Here is an 18,230-nt window from a genome sequence, read left to right on the forward strand (position 1 = left end):
AAGGAAATGCAGTGTGTTACGAGAGAGAGGAGAGGAGAAGATGTATTATACCGATCTACTCCAGACATGTAAGAAACACAGAATTCCAAAACAGCATGAATTCACAAATATTTGCTGACGGCTGACACCCCAACGAATCCGGGATGATTTTCATCACTTTCAAAAGAAAGAAAACCTTGAGGAGATTCTCACAAAATCCATTTGATGCATTTAATAATATATATTTTAGACATAATAATGGAAGAATACTGTAGTTTGTGTTAGACAAAGGTACTTACAGGAGCACCAGGAACATCGCAACATGTCTCCTGCTCGGCTTGTTTACCGTCACAGTAGATCACCATTCTTTGGAGGTCAAACTACCAAGGTCAGAAAGATAACCGATTTTAGCTTTGTGAACATACAATCATGCTGAATGACAATGTCAGTTTAAGCTATAACTGAAATATCAATGTCAGATAACCCAACTGACACCATCGGTTGACCAATGTGGTTATACCCAAATGAGACGGATTGCTTACATTGCATCTCTGTTCATAACACTTACGTCAATCGGTACGCTGTCGTAGACTCTCTTTCCGATGACGGTCTTTCCCTGGATATCGATATCCTCTCTGTCCTCGATGGGCACCGTCTCAATGTGTTTGCAGTCCAAGAAGAGCGACACAGACTTGGAGTCCACCCTCATTCCGATCTTATGCCAGTTACGGTCAAACAGGTCGTCCACTTCTGGGTTCTTAAAGACGGCCCGGACCGCATCCTTAGTCAGACCCACTGCATTGTACTCCACCGCTCTGTTCTCGCCGTCCAGACGGATGGAAACCTGAGGAACGCTGTGATTTTAGCCGGACCTAATGCATTACAATCTATGATACTTAAAACAATCATTTAATTCTATTAATAATTTTTCTCCAACGAACAAAGGTGGGTTTTGGATTTATCAACCTGGCTGGAACCATCGTTTATAAAGTACCAGGCCCAAACAACCCCTCATGTTTAACCACAACATGGCCTGTTACGTCCATCAGGGAAAGAGTAGAACTGTGAAAGTCTGAAGAGGAAACATCTTAGATTCTGTTGTTTCCAGCCCAGAGCAGCACACACCTGCGGGATGCCGTATTTGTCATAGACCTGCCACAGGTACCAGTTATCCTTACGAGACGTTTTCCTGAACTTAAATGTTGTCACAAAGGCATATTCATCGGGTAGACCTTGAGATAACACATCTCTGAAACACAGCAGGAAGGAGAAAGAAAGGAAATGTATTATAATTCAAATATTAACATTAAAAATTTATATAAACAATTCAAAACAGACAAAAACTTAGTTTGGTAATAAAAGTGTACATTTAGCAGATTTTGGCAAAAATTATTTCAAGGAATCATTCACCCTTTTATTATGTAATAACCTTTATGCCATTTGGGGGATTCTATACTTACCGTCCCCGTGAACCGGAAGTTGTGATCGTTTTAACGTTCGTATTCTGACGCATTTCCGAGTGAAAAGGAATTTCAAAGGAAGAATAAGAGGGTGTTGCTTTTATTTTGCACTGCGAATTGATTGGATGTATAAAAACATCCGTGGGATTTTGAAATGAAACAGCAGACTGACATTTGAAGTGAAGGAGTTTTCAGATGGATCGTCATTTCAGGGCGGAAGTGCATTTTCAGATTTTAACTGAAGACTATGAGGGTACATGAATGTTAAAAAGAAAACGACCCACATTGATAAGCTATTTACTATAAACTCTGCAATATGTCATGAAAAAATTTGAATTGTCATTTTTATTTCACTGGGACTTTAAATATGACCTACTCTGTTTTTTGGACAATGGGCATGGTCCCGAGCCTCACGTAGGGGGTTTGACCAGGCTCAAACTTCTCCCCCAGAAAATCTCTCACATTGAAGTATTCCATCAAATCAAAACCTAAGAGAGGCAAAGAAAAGAAACCATAAGAATTTAAGGCGAATCAAGAAAACTACTCAGTATGCTAAATGTAGGTATATATTCAACTCTGACCGCTAGATGGAGCCAATGGGATGAAAAACAACAAACTGGAAGAAGTCTACTGGACAAATGGACAAAACAGAAACTTGAAAAATGTACTTTTCCTGGACTCATTGGAGAATTTTACAGCATAAAGCCACAAAGCGGCGTTTTACAGCACCTATATTCGTTCAGTAAAATGTGCTGTTCTGTGTCTCATCTCCAGTCCAAAAATGTAATGTCATATTACAGTAAATGGGATATTGATGGTTTAGCAGTTTGTTGTATGTGAACAGAATATAAAAACCAGAAAAATGCGACACATCTCTTAGAAAACGCAGAGAAACTGATGATACCAGTATATCAAACAGGTTATTTCACAACATAATAGAATTTCCAAGAAAAAGCTTTTTGGTAAAACTCTTGCAGTGATTTGAACCGGTTAAAGCTCCCATAAGAAAGCAAATGATTATTTTAACATCTTAATTATTCTCTCCAGAGTTTCAGAAGCAACTATGTCACAAATTGACTTCGGACGGCTGTTATTGGGTTTAAAAATAAAATAATTATATTACCAAAATGACCCAGTGTGTTAAAGTGATGTCATGATCCTCTGGTTTTAAAATGGACCGGCACTTATGTGTTCATATGGTTCAACCTGCCTGTTAAGTAACTAAACAGATACATGGCCCACTTTAACCAAACTCAAAAAGTAGGACAAAATTGTAATTGTTTTAAATAGCGGAAAGTGGAGTTCTGTATTTGGAAACCATTCTTTTGAATAAGTGCTTCAAATCTACAACCAACCAGCAATTAACTGCACTTGTTGCAGCAGATGTTTAAAAAAACAACCTTTCGTGTGCAATTATGTCACTAGTGAACGTGTGTGTCTGTGAGTGGTGTGTGTGTGTCCACTGCGTAAGCTGAGGTTTGCAGTCTTGGCTATCTACCCAATTACAGTGGCCAAACCAGGGCACTCCTTTAACCAATACATAATCTGTTGCCATGGCAATGCCATCAAAACCCTGGGTGTTGCCTGTTGAGGGAACTTAAAAGTCGATCGTGTGACAGACTAATTCTGGTTGAGTAAAGCAGTGTCGTGTGAAGCATCGGTTTAATGTGGTAAAAGAAACGTTTATTTTTTCTCGAGTGTATATGAGCCCTCGAGGGGTCACTTAAAGAGACCACTTTCACTCGATGAGCACTTGCTAGTGTGTTGTTTACCTCAGACAGGTGTGTTCATGTCGCCCAACAGAGGTTCTTATAAACAGTCTGGAGAGAACATTTATTTGAACTGAGACAAGTCGTTTAACTCGGTGGTAATGTGAGTTCTGTGTGTGAGACGTCTTGTCTAGGCGGCGCTAGTGTGTGTGTATAGAAATAGGACAGTAACAGGTGGTTAAGAACACAGAAAGCAGATATTGTGTTAACAGCCGAGAAAAATTATATAGTAATATAAACAGACCGATGGCACTTCATTTTTCTCTTGCTGTCTCTATTTGCTTAACAACTCTATTCTGTGGGATACAAAGATGTAATTTTATTCCCCTTGAATTTGTAGATTCTGACCATCTTAATCATTAAGTGAAAACGTTTTCCAGGTGTCATTTGATCTCTTGTAGTTATTCATTCGCTCGCCTGCATGCTTTCACACCTTGTGTCACTCATTTCAGCTGCATGTTTCACCAGCTCATTTTCATCATGTTGTTTGTCTGTGCGTCTCCATGCGTGAAGCTTAACTTTCTCCCGGTAGCGTTTTAAGGCCTGGAGGAGCCTCGCACGAAGCGAGGGATCTGTAATTTGGAGCTGGCAAGTGAAAGGGTATAATCAAGCCTGAGTTTTATTTTAAACGGCGAGGGAGAGAGAGGGAAGGCCGGGCCGGTTCTGCGGCTCAGCGCACATGAGAGCATCTTTGATCCGGGCACAAGGGCGCATTTGTGCCCAACCCGGCTATCGTCTGGCTACAAGCCCTCTTTGAGGAAAGATCTCACCGCATGAAACTGCTACGACATTGTGTGTCAGCGTGTGACAAACATTTTGGTTAAGCCAAAAGGTGGTTTGCTAGTCTTGGTTGGTTTAAGCTGGTCTTCCAACCTGGTTTTCTGGTTTAGCAGTGAACATTCAAAGAAGCGTATTCGTTGTTGTTTCGTGTATGCATCATATGGACGTCTTTAGCTTCAACCTGCACCTTTTTTGAAGATCCATAATGTCTTTAAATGTATAAAAAACTTTGAGATCTTATGATAATGTCCTTTTTACCACTTTTCATTTCAGGATGCTTTCGGAAAACATCTCCATTGAAATTCGATAGATTTATGTCTCGATCATCATGAGTTTATAAACCGGACCATCTCAGTTTTGTCCTTTTTTCCGGAAAATCTCCAGACTGTATAGTCATTTTCTGGCACAGGTAAGACTGACTTTGTCTGACTCCCTCCTGGTCTGTTTTTTAACTTTAGGTGAATGAATTTGCGTGGGAGACTTGCGGAGGAAATCAGAACCCCCTGAAGACCCAAACACAACATCCTCTAAATCTGTTTTACCGCTAAATAAATCCACATTTCTTAGAATAGAAGTGGGTGAAAGATCTCTCCTTTCTAAATCTCTAAATGTCTTGCTTCAAACAAGCCTTATGTAGTAAAACATTAAAATCCTTGGAGAAAAGAAGGCTTTATTTAAGTCCAAAAGTACTTGTAGTTTGTGGTATTAATAAAATACTTAGATTAATACTTGAAATGAGACAAACAACAGAAGATCAGAAGAAAGGTGACGTCACCTGGGACCTCCGTCTGTCCAGCACTGGTGCTGTTCGGTCTGAATCGTCCCGACTGGACCTTCATGTTGGGACACAGGACGTCTGTAAAGAGAAACACAGCATAATAGGTGAATATATTTTTGGACGGCAAACTTTGGTTTTTAGGACCTCACAGCACTCTACAGTGTTTGGATTATGAGGTTATTTATTCCTAAAGTTAGAGAATATTTTCAGTCTTCTTTGTGGTGACTCTTACACATTTAGAAATACTTTATTTATCTGCTTTATTAAACATGGTTTCTTAACAGTGGATGCGTCGTCTAAACATCTGGTTATATATAAAAAACTCTTTTTTATTCTGGTTGACATATTATTGTACAAGGTGCACAAGAAATCTAGTGCCAGTAGCAAACAATTATTTTTATTGCAAATGTGACACTATGAGCAGGGCCATAAATAGAATGTAAATGGATTGTGCCGTGTAGAAATCTGTGAGTGGGATACACGTTCTGTGACCTTTTCACGTGGACTGTTTCTCTTTTGTTTCTCAGGGCTGTGCAGAAAGATAATTCGTAGATGAGATGTCCTTTATATCTTAATTGCTTTTCCTAGACAGCAATACGATTAAAAGGAACACACGTGGAAAGCCAGACGTTTCACATACTGTATGTCTCCTTCAGAGGTTCTGAAGTCTGAAAAGTTAATCCAAAAGTTTGAGATTTTAATATGAACTCGAGCAATTCTCACCAATCCTTACCCAATTCAATTTTCTTCATTAAACCATCACGTCAAGAACTTTGTACTTTGACTGTATGTCAAGTACAGCATCTACTTTGTCTTTGATGTTTCCCCTAAAAACATCTGAGATGAACAATTTATCATGCACAAAAAAAAACATCTTTGTCTCTGATGTTTTTTCTCATAATTTTTAAAATAAAAAAAGTTGACACTTAATGAAACATACAACTTAAAACACACGCCTTGTGAAAAAGCAATCAAATGTTTCTGTTTGAAGAGGTTAAAGATTTTACTGGCGCTTGAAGGAAATTAACAGTTGTGACTGTAACACAATCCATCTTCTTCTGTCTATGTGAAGACAGAGGATCTATTTCATCTCTACCGGAGACGACAGGGTGGCATAACTAATGACTCCAGGACGTTGGCACATATGGAGCTTTGCTTAAGTATACTGGGGTGCTGATAATTTAGGACGTACAAACGGGCAGATTTCAAATGCCGACGCATAGCTAATGAAAGACGTGGTGACAGCATGATCCGGCACCGGCAGACTTCCTTTACTACGGTATTTATGATGGGAATGTGCTATTTGCAGAGAGGATCGCGCTAGTGCTAAGCAGTAATGTTAATATTAGCATCCTGGACCTGTTGTTATTGTTTTGTTTAGCTTTTGGCCTATTGTTAGGGAGAGAAATATTGTGAACCTTTGGGAATGAAAGTAAATGATGTGTATATGATGATTCGAGGAAACACTTACGAAAAGCAACCATGTTTTTACGGTACATTGATAAAATGGTTTTTACTACAGTAACCATCGTTTACTATGGTTATTATAAAAAATATGGTTTTCAAAACCATGGTTATTTTGTGATAATCGTTGTTTTACTACAATAACAATGTAAAACCAACATTTTCGTAAGGGAAACATTTAAACATTCAGGAGCTTTGCTGAACTCTCTCATCATGAGAACAAATCCACATCATTAATTCCCATGACAGAATATTAACAAAGTGATGCCACAATACCATTGATTAGCTGATTTTAATGTTTATTTTTTGTGTGTCTTTATCTCTCTCCCACACACTCTCTTGGCATGAAGTAGGCAGACGGCCAGACCGCAGCGGCTGATCGCGTCCCTGACAATCATGTATGATCAGACCCTGTAATTTTCTTTAATCGCTCCTATAAAAAGCCCTTTGTAGCCCTTAAGTGGCCTCGGCCTCATACTCGACACAATTACATCTCTGTTTGATACAGCCCTTGGCATTACTTTCCCAAAACCCCACACCCCTGCCGCGTGTGCCTGCCCTGCTCCAAACATCAGCCCTCCCGACCACATAAACACTCCCGCCCGGGGATAAAGAAAGGTTGGGGAATAAGCACCTGGTTGACTATTTATGTATATTTAAGTATAACTGCGTGTGCCAAGTACAGTTGAGACACAGTTCAGCTAAATGATGTTTGTCTATGCACAAGTACAAAAAAGATGCATGTTCACTGACCCTCAACCTTCCTAATAAAGACAAAACTAAAAGTCCTCCTCTAACCACACTCGGCAGTTCTTCGCATTGCTAAAACAACTTTGGAAGTCGGAAATTCTCGGATTTACATGACAGGATTTACCAGAGAAGGAAATGTTTCTGGACACAAGATCTTGTACATTGCCATTCTTTGCTTGGGGCTGTTAAATCCGTGTCTTGGCTGTCAATTATCTAGGTTTGTGATATGAAAGTCATTAGTTTATCCAAGCAACCTGTGATTTAAAGAATGACATCACCTCATCTTACACCGGGCACTAACCCGACGGTTTCTGCGCCAATAATTTACTGTACACGTAAGTGACAAGTAAGCAATTAAACGCGGTAGTTCATAAAGACTGGTTTTTGACATTATAGTGTTTCCTGTGACTGGCTAAATGACAAAGTAATGAAAAGCCTGTCGTGCGTCATTGTTGAAGCGGTGGCACGTATGAGTGCTTTCTAACTCCGTTCAACCGAGGGCAACTACCTTCAGCTTTGGGATAAAAGCTATAATTTACATGGTGACCATGAAACTAAAATGATGCTGAGCAGATCTGAGCTTTTCGATAATGCATTTCCACTTTTACTTTGCTACTTTATACATTTTGTGCACCTTTTTCTATTGCTCATTTCTTGAATGAAATGAAATAATGACTGCTGAATTGATTTTTTATGGCTAAATGCAAATGTATTAAAATACTGAATATAAATTTAAACAAACATGCAAAATGTCATCAGATGTCAAATGCATTGGACAAACTGCACATTACGCCGCATTTAATGATTTATGAAAGAAGTGTTTAACATATATAACACTTTTTAAAAAGTGTGACAATGCATTTATTTAATTTCTGTCATCATTTACTCGCCCTCTTGTCATTTCAATGACAGATTTTTTTTCCTCCGTAGAACACAAAAGAAGATATTGTGAAAATGCAGTTTTGGTCAACAACATTGGTTAACAACATTCTTCTAAATATCTTCTTTTGTGTTCTGCAAAAGACAGCAAGTTGCACAGGGTTGAAATGACAAGAGGGTGAGTAAATGATGGCAGATTTTTCATTTTGGGGTGAGCTGTCACTTTGAATAACACTTCAATTCAATTTATTTATATAGCGCTTTTCACAATGTGCATTGTTCCAAAGGTAAAACACAGCACAGTGCATGGTGTTTATAGAGCAAGCAAGATCCATTCCATTCCATTCCATTTTCTACCGCTTATCCGAACTACCTCGGGTCACGGGCCAAGCAAGATCATTCTAATAAATAATATCTAATAAATAAATGCATTCTTATAAGGGAGGTATGCTGGTAAGGGGCTGACAGTAAATTTGGCAATGGAGAGGATCACAGATGACGTATTTTTGTAGGCTAACTCGGAAGTGCCGCGCTGGTTCCCTTGACTGAAAGACTATGCATTTTACCCAGAGACAATTGGAAGTTCGCAAAAAAAATCTCTGTGGTTTATAATGTTTAGGCGTTTTGTCTATCGAGATAATATTTACAATTTGACACAACATTTGTTACTTTGAAGCCGAAATACAATTGGCAGAATTAAAAAGCTAACACGATGCTATAAACAGACTACACTTAAGGTCGCACGTTATCAACTTCACCACCACAAAACCACCGACAACTTTTTCAAACTTGATATACACAGTTTCTCTTTAACTAAAAAATGTGTTCCCTGGAAAGTAATTACTCCCTGAATGAATCCGCATCTACTTTTAAAGAGATTTGTGCCCATTTTGCATTATTTGTGAGCAATTGTCCCCACCAACAAAAGTAGTCGCTTTTAGCAACTTGTGAGCAACCAGCGTTTTTAAGACACAATAAGGCTACAAAAAACAAGAGAGTTTAAATTGGTGTGTTTCTTGCCATAGAATAAAACGTGAAAATATTTAGAGGTTTTGTTTACCAAAATCCCATTCAAAAAACCTGGAGCATAGATGGAACCGGAAGTCCTAAAATGCTGACCAGCTCCGGGTTTTGACAACAAAAATACGTCATCTCATCTCTGAGCTTCCCTTATCACAATAACACTTTGGTCTGAAGAACAACTTTTCTAAGCATCTTTATTTAGGATGTTGCGTCAGTTATTTATATTTTTATTGGCTCTTGACAAGTAATTAATGTCACTTATGCCCCAGGTTCTCCTGTAAGCATCCAGTCCAAAAGAATCCAACGTCCTCCTGGTTAGCATATCTGAATCCTCTAGGCACGTTTTGATATTGGTGAGCTGTCCGCAGAGAAACAAGCTTAATGTTTTCTCTCGTGTTTGATATTTCCATTTAGCTAATCAGAAGCAGATTTAGGAAACGTGGAACAGATGCTAAAGCAAACATGAGTGAATTAGCATTATTACAGACCACTGCTGTTCAGTTTAGCTGCATCTCACCACAGATTGTAAACCTGGCGTTCCTGACGGTTAAACCACCAAACTGAACCAAAGCCCAGTCATGTTGTGATGAAGCTTTTGGCCAAACATCATTTAAATTCATGATTTATGTCATGCCAGCTAAAAAAATGGCCTGTGCATTGAAATGTGACTGTGAATGGCCAGCTAATGAAATTGAAAAAAGAAATGAAAAATTAAAATGTTGTTTTTTCTTAACAGCTAGTTATACATAAATTAAGATGGATTCAAAATTAAACAGATTGTTTTAATTTCCAGTTTTTAAATGCACCGTAATATAAACTAGAGATGAGGAATTGTTATTTATTAACGTAACATTGATATGGGAGGTAGCCAAAAAATATGTTGTTCATTTTTAGTTCATGTCATTTAATGCATTAACATTTCATTAATTGAATTACTTTATTGTGAAGGGTTACCAACATCTCTCTCTCTCTCTCTCTCTCTCTCTCAAATTCAAGGCAAAATATGACATTTAAATTCTTATTTGATATATTCATTTAAATTTCAGTATTTAAACTTGGACGAAGAAAGAGATAATAGAGAAATGCCCTTTCCTGACATAACATTTATTTTTCTTCTCCCACCTCTACATCACGCTGTATATAATAACAGTTCTACATCCTTTACACCAAAATTAGAATAATAATTCTGTTTAAATAAGGCACAGCTTTTAATCTTTTCTCATGAAACATATTGAAAGATATCAATTAAAAAATGAAAATAGCTGCCCAGATCAGCTCAGGACTGTAATTTCCTGAGCAAAAATAACCTGGAGTTGGAGATGCCCTGTTTCTTCTAGCCACTAGTATTCTTAGAAACCCATTCTGGTGCCAGATGACTTTGGTTTATTACGGAGCTGGATCTGATAGGAGACCCGTTGCTGGCAGTGAGAGGTCATGCATGTGGGCGGGGTCATTCAGAAGTGGGTGGAGTCTTCGGTTGGAATCCCAACATGGTCAGGGTCATGGTTCAGAATGCATTTCTCTTTTTATCTATCCATCTTTTTGCCAAGTTGAAGGATCTTGACACAAGGCTGTCTGACGTAGTCAGCTATTTGAAATGGTTTGTGTTACAGCCTCTTTAAATACAAGTGAAGAGTGCACTTACAATGAAAGACTGAATTGCCCCTTTATCTGTCACGTATTAATCTTGTTTTGACTATGCGATGCTTCTTGATGGTGGAGATTACTGTGGACTCAGATTTCCACTGTACACTGTTAAAAAAGAAGTCTAAAGGCTTTCTAAATTGCGTATTTTATTATGTAAATCGCGTATTAAATGCAATTTTCAATTTAAAACACGTTAGACCAACAATATTCCGTCTAATGTAATTCCAACTAGTTTATCAGAGCCTGAATGAAAAATGTTATGTTAAACAATGTTGCTGATTTGCAAGTTCCCAGCATGCATTGCAGTGGAAATTAATTATACAGTATATAGGGTTATTGTTTTGCTGTCTACGGACTCTTTTATCCTATTTATCTCATTACTGTTAGATGTTTGGTGAGGGCTAATGTTATAAGTACCCAAAAATAAACATTCTGTCATCATTCAACACAAAAAAAGATGTTTTGAGAAAAGCTGCAGTGTGTTCATACATTGGAAGTCAATGGGGGCCAATGTTGTTTGGTTACTAACGTTCTTCCAAATATCTTGAGAGAAAGTCATACAGGTTGGGATTGATTGTTAAGTAAATTAAAAAAATCATTTTTGGGTGATCTCTTTAAGAAAGTTAATCTTATCCATTATAAAACTATTGTGTGTTAGTGTTAAATGAAAACATTGGTTTATGCCTTTTATTATTTTTTTAGATGCAAAACTGCTTATATCTTTATAAAATGACATGTCAGGAAAAGTAATCAGAAGTTCTCCGTGTGCCTTTCTGCAAAATTTAGTAAGGAATGCAACGTCTAAGCATCATTTGCATGTCTACAGTTGATCTATGCCACATGGCTCATTGTTTGAGGTTGATATATTTTTGAATCTGTATTCATGGACTTTAATGTAAGCTTGTTGTTTGTTATGGCCTCCTCTGACTATCCCACATATTCTTTTAGGTTTATCTTCGACTGCCGAGCAGATGTGATTTGGAAAAGCATTCAAGCTCAGAGCGTTTCCGTCTCTTGTACTTACTACACCTCCGAATACATACTACTTACCGTTGCAAGAAACCACAGAAATGTCTTACCCAAGAGGTTGATTTTTGAGGCCAGCTACTGTCTTGCTTGTATAAAGTAAATCTTCATGTTTGAGTAAAATCTGTCAAGCCAATCTGGATCTCCGTTTGAACCTAAACTGCCAACCCAGTCTCACAGGAATTTGTAAATTGTCACGGACTGTAATCTATTAATTTGTGTTCATCAGGTTATTTCTAACCTGATATGAAAAGAAGACACAAACATTTTAGGAGTTGGCTAACCAACACCTTACCTCAGCCCAAACCCTAAAATCACAGCTGCTAAGTCTAATTTAGCTAAAAATTCTGGTTTCACGAGGTGGCACAGCAACGATAAATGGCTCCCCTAAACCTAACGTCACAATGTCCCGAATTCCCATGAGACTATGTTGAAACTGCTGTATTTACCTTAGATACGCAATATTTAAACTATGCTATACCCCAAGATATTTTTTCGTGATACAGACAGAGCCTCCAATCAAATTCTATGATATTTTGACAAAAAATGAATCCATCGCTTGATAGAAACCACCCTTAAAGTAGATGCCATTCTCAAAAACCAAGAATATGTAAAAACAGAAAATACAATCTAGATATCTTAAACATTATTAAACAAGGTGTCTTAAGCATTTTTGTTACTTACTCTCGCAGAGTCTCCTCCTCAACCTCCCCCTGATCTTATCAATGGCGTCGAAGTCGGTCACATGGAACACGTGAGCATTTTTGGGCTCGGCGGCAATCTCCTCCAGTTCCTCCTTTAGGGCCTCTCCGATCCCCAACGCAAACAACCTGACTCCAGCAGCCGCGGCCGCCACAGACGGCTCTAGAACGTAATCTTGACTCTTGCCATCAGTTACCAAGATGGCCACTTTTTGAAAGCCCTTGGCGGCGGGCCGTGCTCCCGTCCTCTCCGTGAAGATGTTGTTGACGGTGAAACTTATAGCGTCTCCAGTCTTGGTGTTCCCACCCACGTAGCGTATGTTCCCAGCGGCACGCTTGACCTCCTCGAGGGTTTTGTACCTGCCCAGGTTAAATTCGGCGGTTGGCCGGTCGCTGTAGCGGACGACGGCCACACGTGTTTTATCCATGCCTATTTCGAAAGATTCCACCAGTTTCGCCACCCACTGACGGATCTTCTCAAAGTTTTCCTTGCCCACACTGGACGAAGTATCCAAGATGAAGACCAGGTCATAGTGAACGTTCTTGCACCCTGGGTAAAAACACATGAAATTTAACAGACTGTGTAGACAGGAAAGCCATTGTGTTTATGAATGAAACCGGGTTTAGCCAGAGATTTAAGAGGTTTGTGTTTTGTCAGCGTACCATGGCTCGGTTGGGTAAACTCTACAGAGAACTCAAAACTATTATGTGCACCATAGTCTAGACACAAAAAAATGGTTGCAAGTCAGAATTAGAACTTGAACGTTAAACGGAGACAGTGGTCAGAGGTCATGATAGTAAAATCACTTTGAGCAGACCAACAGAATCAGCATACATTCTGTTATGTAGGTCATTCCAAAAGATGGATTTCATTTACTCTGACAGATAGTCCCAAGATGCAAGACGTTCTGTCAACGTAGTATCTATACTGTGCATATCTCTACTCAGGACACTTTGTTTTGGCCAAATTGTGAGCCATAGTTGTACATATCCTTCACAGAGAAGGCAATCCTGTAATACATTTTATGAAGTATTGATAAAAATATTTTAAGATCTCACATTTACATTCTTTTTTTACTGTGCATGCAGGCTTTGGAACAGAGTTTATATTTAGGTTAGCATGTGACCTCACCTGCCCTTTGAGCTTCAACACCTCCTCCAAATAGTGTCAGAGCCAGTGTGGTCAGGACCAGTATGATCCTGAACCCAAATCGAAACTCCATTTCCTCCACTGTTGTTCTGTGATGTTCTTGCTAAGGTGTGAAGATCATCAAGTTGTTGTACCTGTGGATGTGAGGTGATCAGTCATGAGGGACAGGGAGCTAAGTAATATTGAATGATTAGAAAGTGATGTATGACTCTCATTGGCTGTCAGCTGTACACAATTTCTCAGATGTAAAAACCACATGAATCCTGGTACACGTTCCAAATTTCAGTTTGAACAACCAGGCTTGAGAGGAAACGAGATGAAATGTTCTCATAAATATGTCTGGTTCATGAAAATGTATACTTGTTCAAGCATGGGCGTTGATAGGCCATTTTTAGGGGGGCTTTATCCCTATTAACATTTCTACTCAGCGCCCCTGAAAATTATACGATTCTCCATAAACTGAACACAAATCTGCGTGCATGCGTGTGCGGGTGTGTGATCAGGAAGACTTCAATTTGGCCGGTATGTTATATAAATGCTGTATAAAAAATAACTGTCATTAAAAAGAATATCATAATGTGTCAAAATTCGAACATAATGTACGTATCATTTTGGTAACGTATCATGGTTAATTTCAACCCAGCATTGAGTCAAAAGGGGACATCCTTTTGGTTGTTTTAATTTATTGTTGGTTCAAATATAAAAAATCTGTGTTCATTTATAACCAAACAGTTGAGTTTTTCCCTTTTTTTAAACCAAAACTGGCTATAACATAACTCAGCATTTTTTAGAGTCTGTGGAAGTGAACACCCTGTTCTATTTTCAGACCCTGTGTTTACTGCTAAGTTTGGAAGTCAAAAACTCTGGTCAGAGACTTCGGTTTACGTGAAACGTGCAGTTCACATACAGTTAGAAAAAATACAAAGATACGTAACCCAAAAATCTTAAATGTTTCCTATATTTAAGGGATATAGGAAATTTAGGAAATACACCAAATTCTTACATCGTTTTCTCTCACTATCATCACTCCAAATCTATATCCACTGACTTTCTTATGCACAACACGGAAGAAGATATTTTGAAGAATGTCTGTAACAGAACAACATTGAGCTCTATAGTATGAACACAAAACCACAGACATTTCTCTAAACATCTTCTTTTGTGTTTGACAGAAATGACCAGAAAAACTAAATTATGCAGTAACAGGAAGTTATTTTTTGTAGGTTTTTTTAATGAATATTACACTTTATATTCCATGATCTGTCTCTCCAGCCAGTAATCCGTTTGGCTACCTTTACCAGCCTGTAGCCTAGAATAACTTACGGCTTTCTAGCCCAGATCAGTTCAGTCTAAAGCACTTTGTTGTTTTTCTCAAAAGGCAATTTCATCCTTGAAATCCTCTACAGGTACATTTCCTGTCGAGGAACTGAACACATTCAGCACGGATATCTCAGCTAACACACTAGAGGCCTCGCATGGGGCCGTACTCCAAAACTGTGCAAATGATCAGCCTGGGAGAAAACTGCAGATGAACAAACCAGAGTTTCACTCTTCCTGTAGATGAAATGTGGAAAACAGCTGTACTATTCCGAACACTTTACAAACAAACTATCACAAAGCCGAAGCTGTGCATCTAAAAGAGTAACAGGACCTGTGCTTCTCTACTGATGGGGTCACGACCAAACAACAGGTCACAGGTCTGGACAGCAGGATACAAAAACCATGATAAAGGTAAAATATAAAATGCAAATTGAGCCTTGGATCAACAACAAACGAAATATGCATAGAATCCAGTTAAAGAAAGGACGAAATGCTCATGTCACTTGCTAGAAGCTACTGTTCCCAAATGAGGCCGATGCCAACATGCAGGTTACATGACATACCCTTATAAAAAGAAAATCGTAAATAAACTAAGCATTGGGACAGACTACATTAGATGAACACTTGCTTGCTTAGCAGGGGTAAACCTAAAACTGACCGCAATGTGTTTGGTCTTGTGTCACCACTTGGTGTCCAATGTAAAATCCGTGTCCTGAAACAAAACCAGCTGTGAACCACCTGACTAGGTTTTGAATATTTACATTGACTTTCTGCATCATTTTTGTCTTCCTGTTGATCAATCTGGGTTTAATCCCAGCAAACTTTCAGCACAAACAGATAAAACATGTACCTTCCAAGATGCTTTGGATAAAAGTGTTAAATGCATAAATGTAATGTACATACGGAGATGTTCAGGAAATAAAACACATTCGATGTTCTCAGGTCAGAAATGTGAACTCACTCTTACCTGTGCTGTCCGGCGATACGAGAAGATATTCCACCTCCAGAAGAATACACACCAGTTATCAAAACAGCATCCTCCTCCAAATCAAAATCCAGGTGAGCTTCCACAGGTAATCCTCAGAGCTCGGAGAAGTGATATGGAGTGATGTGGAGCTCGTTCTCCTCTGCTGCGAGGTGGGAGGGTGGAGAAACTGCTCATCCACAGTAAGTGTTGGGTTTCAGACGGCTGCCCTGCCCTGTGCACATAAAACAGGGCTCTGACAGACTGCGCCAATTATAGACCAACTTTCCGGGGTTTTATTTTCGTCGCTTTCTTCCTCGTCATCTCTTTCTTTTTCTCTATCACCGGTCCCTTTCTTCTCTCCTCTTGTCTCTTTGGTTGAAGACAGAGGCCTCTCCAACACCAGGCCGTCAAAAGTTGGGCGGCTGATGGGTTACCATGGTGCTGATGTGGGGTCATCCTTTCATCTCTGTATTTATAGTATGGTTAGTATTATACTCTTTATCGTGTCATACAGGGTGGAGATCACATCCGGATGGGTGGGTTACATGTGAAATACATTTTATAGCTATAAATTAGGAGTTTTTGGTGCAGAAAAGAAGCATTGATGTCCTGCATTGATGTTGTACGGATCATTTCTGCTGGCCTCTGTGGAAATCTGCAGTACATTTGCAGCAGACAAACACAAGTGTTGTTGTTTTTGAACCCTTGGGTTTATTTTCTTAACTTTATAAAAGCAAATAAGTAAAACAAACAACATAATCAGATTGTCAGCTTCGCCTTGGTGTTAACTGTGAACAGGTGTAAACATCTGCCGCTTGTCTTAATGATGATAAGGGTGAAGCACCATAGATCCAAATAACAAGAAGTAGAAAAAATGAAGTTGACGTGCAAGAGAAACTTAAAATGAATGTAAAGTACTATAAAATACAATATGCTTGTGATTATAGAACAAGATATTTTTTTTATACATTTTTAAATATTGTAGACATTTTGTACCTCCCTGTGTGTCCGTGTGTATCTCCCGATCTATCAAAAGGTTCTTAGTTAGAAAAAGGTAGAAGACCATGACCAACAATCAATATCTGTTTGCTTGATTGTGATGTATGATTTATTGCAGATATCATTCATTGTTATTATTACTTTTTATTATTGTTTTTATTTTACACAATTATTCTTTTCTCTATTTTATAAATTTTTCAGTTTTTTTTTCTTTATCTTATTTAATGTGTTGAGTCAAATCATGTCATTTGATTTTTGAAGATTGACTAATTATGCTTAGCCTATTGTAATGAGCAAGGCGGGACGAGAGCCGTGAGGGAACGACGCAAGGCCGGTTACGCGAGTGACAATGAGTCTCAGCTGCGCGTTGCACCGGTCTCGCATCTCTCACGGAGGAGATCGGAAGCATAAAAGGACAAGGGACAGGAGTGTGGACATTAGGTTTGGTTTTATTATGCATGTTTGTATGACCATGTTTCTGTGGTTTTACTTTACTTAAGTTTGTGGTTCAACGTTTGCCGGTTCCCGCCTACTTCCTTCTTTTCATTAACAGTATTACACCTATATATATATATTGATAAACCGTTTGTATTGAATATAAAGTAATATAATTAACATGACACTTTTATCATTTATTAGTGTGATCTTTGCATTTGTTGTCTGTGTGTTTCTTCATTCCATTGGGTTTTTTATTAACGTTTATTTTTGTGATTCACTTTTATTTGTAAACTTGTCCGTTAGCAATAAAGGAAATAAAAAATACAATGTAAACAGAGGTTTGCATGGGAAGAGGGTTGTTGAACTTGTGTTTGGGCCAAGAATTAAAAGTGTGAAAGCAGCCGGAAAACAACAAGTTATAAGAGGGAATTTAACAGGACAGAAAAAGAGACAGAGACATACCCACAGACATACATTCAGGTAGAAATATGTCTTTTCCTATTTTTAACGATTTTTAACTATGAAACATGTAAGTTAAGTGAAAATGTAAGTTCAATATTTTATAAAAAATAAATGGGTCAAAGCTTTCGGATAAACTATATTAAACACATTAAAACCATGAAATAACATGAATGTAGCTGTGGGAATTATTGTGAGTAAAAGCGTCTAAAATAAATGAACTTCTTATATTTGATTATCTTTAAAGAATCTTACACTTCGCAATTGTATACAGTATACCGTAGGAATTTCCATCCATCCTCTTATTGACTGCTTTTTATTTATTATTTGGTCCATGATTATGATTTTTTATAATAATAAATAAATACATTTATATTTTGGCACAAATATATTTTTGTCTACAAAAGTGATTTCAAACATTGAAGCACACACCTTTAGATTAATAAGATCCTGAGAAACATGTTTTTTATATGATGCTAAACCTTTGACCGGTAGTACATGTATCTTCTATCAGCTCTCTAAGCAGGTCAGTCTTGTCTGGTGTTTCTAGTCTTATTTTTGTCTGACCTTCATGTTGTTTGAACTGAACATGTCGGATATCCTGCAGGTCTCAGAAGACATTCTTCTTTCACTTTCTCCCT

At 38.2% G+C, this 18,230-nt stretch overlaps 1 protein-coding gene across 1 annotated transcript in view; it reads right to left on the minus strand.

Annotated features, from left to right (window-relative positions):
* The window catches only part of col22a1 (collagen, type XXII, alpha 1), a 42,212-nt gene extending 26,396 nt beyond the window's left edge, over positions 1–15,816 (minus strand). The window contains exons 1-8 of the mRNA XM_056741370.1: positions 15,694–15,816; positions 13,389–13,540; positions 12,240–12,806; positions 4,764–4,844; positions 1,816–1,927; positions 1,105–1,228; positions 548–823; positions 279–359 (exon numbers count right to left, since the gene is read on the minus strand). Coding sequence (XP_056597348.1) covers positions 279–359; positions 548–823; positions 1,105–1,228; positions 1,816–1,927; positions 4,764–4,844; positions 12,240–12,806; positions 13,389–13,479 — 1,332 coding nt within the window. The 5' untranslated portion in view covers positions 13,480–13,540; positions 15,694–15,816. The remainder of the gene's footprint in view (positions 1–278; positions 360–547; positions 824–1,104; positions 1,229–1,815; positions 1,928–4,763; positions 4,845–12,239; positions 12,807–13,388; positions 13,541–15,693) is intronic.
* Positions 15,817–18,230: the final 2,414 nt, after the last annotated feature.

This window comes from Triplophysa dalaica, chromosome 25 (assembly GCF_015846415.1).
Source record: "Triplophysa dalaica isolate WHDGS20190420 chromosome 25, ASM1584641v1, whole genome shotgun sequence".
Classification (NCBI taxonomy): Eukaryota; Metazoa; Chordata; class Actinopteri; order Cypriniformes; family Nemacheilidae; genus Triplophysa; species Triplophysa dalaica.